Source organism: Mytilus edulis, chromosome 1 (genome assembly GCF_963676685.1).
Source record: "Mytilus edulis chromosome 1, xbMytEdul2.2, whole genome shotgun sequence".
Classification (NCBI taxonomy): Eukaryota; Metazoa; Mollusca; class Bivalvia; order Mytilida; family Mytilidae; genus Mytilus; species Mytilus edulis.
In genome coordinates, this window is record NC_092344.1 from 36,560,914 (window position 1) to 36,569,030 (window position 8,117).

General features: G+C 32.7%; 1 protein-coding gene across 1 annotated transcript; it reads left to right on the forward strand.

Annotated features, from left to right (window-relative positions):
• Positions 1–409: 409 nt before the first annotated feature.
• On the forward strand, positions 410–5,804 carry LOC139512128 (small ribosomal subunit protein uS12). The gene is made up of 4 exons (XM_071299525.1): positions 410–516; positions 3,437–3,593; positions 4,816–4,936; positions 5,619–5,804. Exons 1-4 carry the CDS (start codon positions 513–515, stop codon positions 5,763–5,765), a joined length of 429 nt encoding a protein of 142 aa, XP_071155626.1. The 5' UTR covers positions 410–512; the 3' UTR covers positions 5,766–5,804.
• The last annotated feature ends 2,313 nt before the right edge of the window (positions 5,805–8,117 follow it).

Consider the following 8,117-nt stretch of genomic DNA (forward strand, 5'->3'; position numbering starts at 1 on the left):
CACCAAAAACTAGATCACCCCCAATTTTTGGTTGGGTTCGTGTTGTTTATTCTTTAGTTTTCTATGTTGTGTCATTAGATCACCCCCAATTTTTGGTGGGGTTCGTGTTGTTTATTCTTTAGTTTTCTATGTTGTGTCATATGTAGTATTTTAGAATTGTTTGTCTTTTTCATTTTTAGCCATGGCGTTGTTAGTTTATTTTTCGATTTATGAGTTTGACTGTTTCTTTGGTATTTTCCGTCCCACTTTTATGCCTATAGTGCCCCTTTGAACTAAGTTTTGTCTGTTTTCGAATCATGACATACCATTTCCTTGTCATTTTGGTGCTTACAGAATAACTCTTTTAAAATACATCTAAGGGTTCACGATTGCTTTTCTTTTTTCAAATTTCATAAACTGGATCCGTATCTGGAGGAATAGGCGACAGAATAGACCGGGCACCAGATCAAAAATCCAAAATATTTTTCTCGCGAGATCACCTCGTGAACATCCTTTCTAATTTTGTCGCCATCATGGGTTAGTAGATTTTGCACGTGGTTAACAAATAAAAGGTTTTGGCGTTCATATAAAAGTAATTTGACAATTTAAAATACCTCCCAGCAAATATTAAAAAATATTTTCTTATTAGAAACAATTTTCGCCGCTTTATTATTTTCTTTAAACTCACAATGCTTAATATACTGTGCAAAAAAAACGTCATGCTAAAAAGCCACTCGGAGTCGGTGTTAGTTAACACACTCGACAATGGAATTAAAATGTGTCTGGCTGTCAAAGAAATGACTGCAGACACATTATTTTAAAAACAATATAGTATAAGTAATCTATGAATACACTTTACAGTAAAGTAACACAATGTTCATTTTCTACCATGACTCGTTGAATGGTGAGTTCCACTTGTCACCATCCGGCATGTGTCCTTTATCTTTTTAATATGAATACCAACATTTATAGATCATATGATTATATCTTTAATAGTCCAAATGATAGAAAACCTCTTACAGTTGAAATGCCTTTTTATTTTTTTTTCACGTTTACAAAAGGCAATATAAAGGGGTCTCATATTTTGGGAGTTCTGATCCCAGATCCCGCTTACTGGTTTTTCTGATTCCTGTATCCAACTTACACTATGTACATAAGCAATTCTCATATTTTTGTAATTTCCCGTGTCCAGCTAGACTTCATTTCCCATTTTCACAGCACAATAATTTGTATTTCATATGTCATGCTTATGAAAAATCGTCAATCCCTTGTCATGCTATTGTATTCTATAATATCATACACCAACACATATCAATTTACCCTAAAGATCTTCTTGCTAAATCAGACAGTAGAACAAGACATAAACATACCAACCACTTTAAACAAATTCAAACAAATAAAGATTCTTACAAGTTTTCATTTTATCCACATACAATAGTACAATGGAACCTACTTCCTACATCAGCAATCCTTTGTACAACAGTCGACAGCTTCAAAGAGCAGATTTCTATATCTGCTCTTTCACAAATATTCTAATAAACTGCTTAACATGTACATAGTTTTACCAAGAAATATACATAGGATAACAATCCACCAAAAAAATTAAATTACTTTATTTATTTTTTCTAAGCACAAATGCAATGTAATTTAATATTACTGCAAATTTATTTATTTTCAATTGTAAATAAGCCACGCATGCAACGGCACGTAATAGTCAAAGTTGTGACTGAGTGCGTAAATATGAAGATAGATACATGTAGATAGATGCTTAGACCCCAAATGAGACCCATATAAATTGGACAAGTGTCGAGGAAATGAATAAACAAACCTGATGTTCAGTACCTTTTCGTTCATAAATGTTGAAAAGTGGACACCATGCTAAACCATATAACATAAATGTACAAAGAAGCAAGATTAAAAAAAGATTTTCAAATAGCAGTTGCTTGAACCTTCTTGTACTTTTACAGTGATCAAAAGATCAAATATTTTTTATTAAAAAAAGTGCCATAAATTTAGAATAGGCCAAGAAATAAATAAGTTCTGGGTTTAAAGTTTTGAAAAAATATCTGCATTTGTTGTAGTGCCTAGAGGGGCATATGCTTCATCTGACTGAAAGCTTTACTAAGGGACAAACCAAAACTGAATTTCATGTAACTATCTGGATTACTGCTGCAATCTTTAAGCTGAAAACGTTCTTTAGCCTCCTTGTAATTAAACTTGTGCTTAAACTATGAGCTGTGTGCTTAAAACAGATTGGAGAGAACCCACCAAATGGGGAACTACAATGTATTCCCCAAATGAGTAACAATGGATTTTTAAAATGTTAGTAGCCTTGAAAATTGTCGAGTTTTCTACGTTTTCATAGGCTTGTATCTTCTCAGTAAATCAAGATAGGGATAATCATCTTTTGAAGGTTTAGATTTTTAGCACTACCAAAATGATTACTCAAATGAGGGATTGTTACTCATTTGGGGAACAGTTCCCTGTTTGGTGGGTTGTGCCCATCCTGTAGAAATGTTATCTTAATTTTTCCTGTATCTGATAAACAATGGTTTTCAAATACTTATCACATTAAAAGTTAAAATACTGCTAAATTACATGCATGTCATCTCTCAAGTAGGATTTAACAGTGTTCCTTGTTAATCTTGATTAAAAAAAATATTGACTGATTTTGACAACTTTTTCTTTTGCTAGACTTTTCAATTAATCAATGATCCTTTGTAAGGCCAAATAAAATAGTATATGTGGTCCAGTTACACCCCCAAAAAATTAGGGTAGGTAGCTGTACATGTACATGTAGGTAGGGATTTTTTTAAATATTTTATAATAATTTTTTTTACATCGAGTCTATGGGAGCAACATTCTGACTTAAACAGAGTATAATGAAAAATCACATTTTTTAGGGTAGGCTGGTTTAAGACTAAAAAGTAGGGTATACTTATACTTTTATTTGACTCAAAAAGAATAAAGACATCTGCTTTTAAAATTCAAGATGAATATAACACAAAATTCACATTCATCCACAAGAATTTTTGATTTATAATCCTACCTTATTTTCTTGTTCCATGAATAATTTCATATCAAATGATTGTGAAATTAAAGTTAAAATCTTTCATTTAAAAAAAAAAAAGTAAAAGCCATTTATTTATGATGTGCATTTGTACTCAAATATAAGAATGCAATAAAATAAATCAATATGAACTTCACTGTTTTAATAAGTCATAATTAATATATCCCAATCTACAATTACTAAAACTAACAGTAATGATCAACTTAAATATTTCAATCGATTCATATTGACTGGGGAGCTAACCTTTTGGCAAACTTGAATACATTAGGACATTACCATTCATTAACGGTAACCCTCTAACAAAATGTATTTAGCCACTTAGTACATTGTTAGACAGACTTCATTGAAATTACTATATTTTTAATACTCTTGCTTCTTTTTACATAGGTAAACCTAGAGGTTTGAAAACTGCTAGGAAGCAGAGAAATCACAGAAGAGAACAGAAATGGCATGACAAAGACTACAAGAAGGCTCATTTGCCTTCAAGATGGTGTAAACCTTTCCAAGGTTCTTCCCACGCAAAAGGAATTGTGTTGGAAAAAGTGTAAGTTAAATAGACATTCAAATGTTTTAATGGTTTTAATATTTTAATATACAATGTTTGAACATTATCAGAAATTCTTTATTGGAAACTGTTGCAAAACCGTTAGCAAAGATACCATGGTTCTTTTTGATAAGATTTAGAAAGAATTAATTAGGCAAGTTTTACCCAAGGTTATCGTTTGCATAAAATTGTGTGAATGAGGAGAAGTTTGTTATAGTGCATACCTGACTGTACAGGGTTTCCCGCATAGATGAATAGAATATATAGCAGGGACTAAACTTAATGGTCGCCCAATGCGAGCAGACTTTCGGCTGGGCCAATATATTTATCATTCTAATCCCCAAACTGGCGACAAATAATATTTTGCATTGAATTATCCCATGTCTATCCTTTTCCCCGCGATGTAATAACAAAAAACTGGTGTATAAAAACTGATTCCAATGGAATCATGATTGTCTGATTAAGGAGGGAAAATAGAACGGCGGAATTCCTGTAACCAGTTAGGTCATTCTAATACCCAAAATCCAGTCGGACAACTAAGTTTTTGATGAAAAGTCACGATTTGACACATGTAATCATCTTTTTCGTTTTCGTTGTGCTTTTGAATCTGAATTGCTTCTAAAATACATCCCAGTTGTTTAGGGAGTTATTACAAGTCCTTTTTTGACAAAAAAACTTGCAAACACAACATGTTCTTCAAAGAAAAAACAAAACGCAAAGTCTCATAAATAAATATCATAATATCTAGCATGGGAACCAATCTTCGATGAAAAGTAATTGAATAATATTTTTGATCAACACTTATTAAAGGATGGCTTGGATTTGAAATAAAATTTAATGATTTATGGAAACAGCCCTATTTTCTACTGGAAGTTCTAATTGAAGGGAGACAATTTTGGCGGGAAATATTCAAGAATCAGTACTGTCAAATCTTATGATATATTTCTGATGGCAATAATACATAATCCTTTCCAGACTCGAACATTACATATAGGATTACATAAAAAGTCTATTAGTATATGAAAAGTATATTTGGGATTTATTTTATTAATTTAGAAATAGGTTGGGCCCCTAAAATTTCAACTGGGCCCCTGAAAAAAATATTCCAAGGGCCCAGCTGGCCCCTGAAGAAAAAGAGTTAAGTCCCTGTATAGATGTTTTTAATGTAAGCTTCATTGTAGATTTTGATTTTTTTTATATGAATTGCAATTTTCTTTTTCAGTGGAGTAGAAGCTAAGCAGCCTAACTCTGCCATCAGAAAATGTGTCAGAGTACAACTTATCAAGAACGGCAAGAAGATCACAGCCTTCGTACCTAATGATGGTTGTCTGAATTACGTTGAAGTAAGTAGGAAACACTATGAATATAGAAATAAGAAGATGGGGTATGATTGCAAATAGATAAATTTCCACCAGAGACTGAAAGAAGTAAAAAAAAAACCAACTGCAAGAAAGTCACAGCACATTCTTCAAAAATGATCAAAACCCATACACCATAGTAGTCTGTACTGTTCGCCTCTTATCTGATGCCCCAGTCTAGTAAATATTGATTCGGACTGGTAAAAATTTTCAAAATTTTGAAGTCATGTAGGGACAAGTGTTGATGTTAAATGTCTAGACTAGTAGATGAAAAAGATTTTGGCACAGACCGCCATAGCAAGGTATAAAAGTCCCCCACATTACAAATGTTAAGCAATTCAAAACAAAAAACTAACAGCCTGATCCATGTACAATACAAAACAAAAAACTAACAGCCTGATCCATGTACAATACAAAACAAAAAACAAAAAATATTACACAGCAACAAATGTCAATCAAGTGCACTGACTTGAGACTGGCACATACATGGTGTAATGGCACAATATTAGCACGAACACTTAAAAAAGGTCAACAGGATAGACTAATTGACTATCCCAGAAAAACAAAGCACAAAAAAAATGATAACTTAACACAAAATTTCACACTCAGAGTTTGTCATTAATCATTGCATTTACATTTCTTAAATATTTAATTGTAATTTTCCTAGGAAAATGACGAAGTTTTGGTAGCAGGATTTGGTAGAAAAGGACATGCTGTTGGAGATATTCCCGGTGTCCGTTTCAAGATCGTCAAAGTTGCCAATGTTTCCCTCTGGGCTCTGTTCAAGGGAAAGAAAGAAAGGCCAAGGACATAAGAAGACTATGAGCTAGAGAAATAAAAAATAATAATAATACATGTTTTAAAAGTTTTATATTGCTGCCTTATGCTAGGTTACAGTTTGACTTCGTTCAAATTTCCATGCTTATTCAGTGGAGATGTAATCATAATGAGCCATTGATTCAATAATAGGCCTCAAGTTAAACTCTGATATGATCCATATGGCTTACATTTGAATATGTCAAAATTACAACTGTTGGAGACCATTGGAATATTGATGAAAAAATGTACATTTTTTATACGACTTCAAATTTTTCGTCGTATATTGCTATCACGTTGGCGTCGTAGTCGTCCGAATACTTTTAGTTTTCGCACTCTAACTTTAGTAAAAGTGAATGGAAATCTATGAAATTTTAACACAAGGTTTATGACCACAAAAGAACGGTTGGGATTGACTTTGGGAGTTTTGGTTTCAACAGTTTAGGAATTAGGGGCCAAAAAAGCATTATTCTTGGTTTTCGCACAATAACTTTAGTTTAAGTAAATAGAAATCAATGAAATTTAAACACAATGTTAATGACTACAAAAGGAAGGTTGGTATTGATTTTGGGAGTTTAGGACCCAACAGTTTAGGAATTAGGGGCCAAAAAGGGACCCAAATAAGCATTTTTCTTGGTTTTCGCACCATAACGTTAGTATAAGTAAATAGAAATCTATGATATTTAAACACTAGGTTTATGACCATAAAAGGAAGGTTGGTATTGATTTTGGGAGTTTTGGTCCCAACAGAATAAGGGGCCCAAAGGGTCCAAAATTAAACTTTGTTTGATTTCATCAAAATTGAATAATTGGGGTTCTTTGATATGCCGAATCTAACTGTGTATGTAGATTCTTAACTTTTGGTCCCGTTTTCAAATTGGTCTACATTAAGGTCCAAAGGGTCCAAAATTAAACTTAGTTTGATTTTGACAAAAAATGAATCGGTTAGGTTTTTTGATATGCTGAATCTAAAAATGTACTTAGATTCTTGATTATTGGCCCAGTTTTTAAGTTGGTCCAAATCGGGGTCCAAAATTAAACTTTGTTTGATTTCATCAAAAATTGAATAAATGGGGTTCTTTGATATACCAAATCTAACTGTGTATGTAGATTCTTCATTTTTATACGACCGCAAATTTTGAAAAAATTCGTCGTATATTGCTATCACGTTGGCGTCGGCGTCGTCGTCGTCGTCGTCCGGCGTCCGAATACTTTTAGTTTTCGCACTCTAACTTTAGTAAAAGTGAATGGAAATCTATGAAATTTTAACACAAGGTTTATGACCACAAAAGGAAGGTTGGTATTGATTTTGGGAGTTTTGGTCCCAACATTTTAGGAATTGGGGGCCAAAAAGGGCCCAAATAAGCATTTTCTTGGTTTTCGCACTATAACTTTAGTTTAAGTTAATAGAAATCTATGAAATTTTGACACAAGGTTTATGACCACAAAAGAACGGTTGATATTGATTTTGGGAGTTTTGGTCTCAACAGTTTAGGAACTAGGGGCAAAAAAAGGGCCCAAATAAGCATTATTCTTGGTTTTCACACAATAACATTAGTTTAAGTAAATAGAAATCAATGAAATTTAAACACAATGTTAATGACTACAAAAGGAAGGTTGGTATTGATTTTGGGAGTTTAGGTCCCAACAGTTTAGGAATTAGGGGCCAAAAAGGGACCCAAATAAGCATTTTTCTTGGTTTTCGCACCATAACGTTAGTATAAGTAAATAGAAATCTATGAAATTTAAACACAAGGTTTATGACCATAAAAGAAAGGTTGGGTTTGATTTTGGGAGTTTTGGTCCCAACATAATAAGGGGCCCAAAGGGTCCAAAATTAAACTTTTGTTTGATTTCATCAAAATTGAATAATTGGGGTTCTTTGATATGCTGAATCTAACTGTCATGACTGTGTATGTAGATTCTTAACTTTTGGTCCCGTTTTCAAATTGGTCTACATTAAGGTCCAAAGGGTCCAAAATTAAACTTAGTTTGATTTTGACAAAAAATGAATCAGTCAGGTTCTTTGATATGCTGAATCTAAAAATGTACTTAGATTCTTGATTATTGGCCCAGTTTTCAAGTTGGTCCAAATCGGGGTCCAAAATTAAACTTTGTTTGATTTCATCAAAAATTGAATAAATGGGGTTCTTTGATATACCAAATCTAACTGTGTATGTAGATTCTTCATTTTTGGTCCTGTTTTCAAATTGGTCTACACTAAAGTCCAAAGGGTCCAAAATTAAACTTAGTCTGATTTTAACAAAAATTGAAATCTTGAAGTTCTTTGATATGCTGAATCCAAAAATGTACTTAGATTTTTGATTATGGGCCCAGTTTTCAAGTTGGT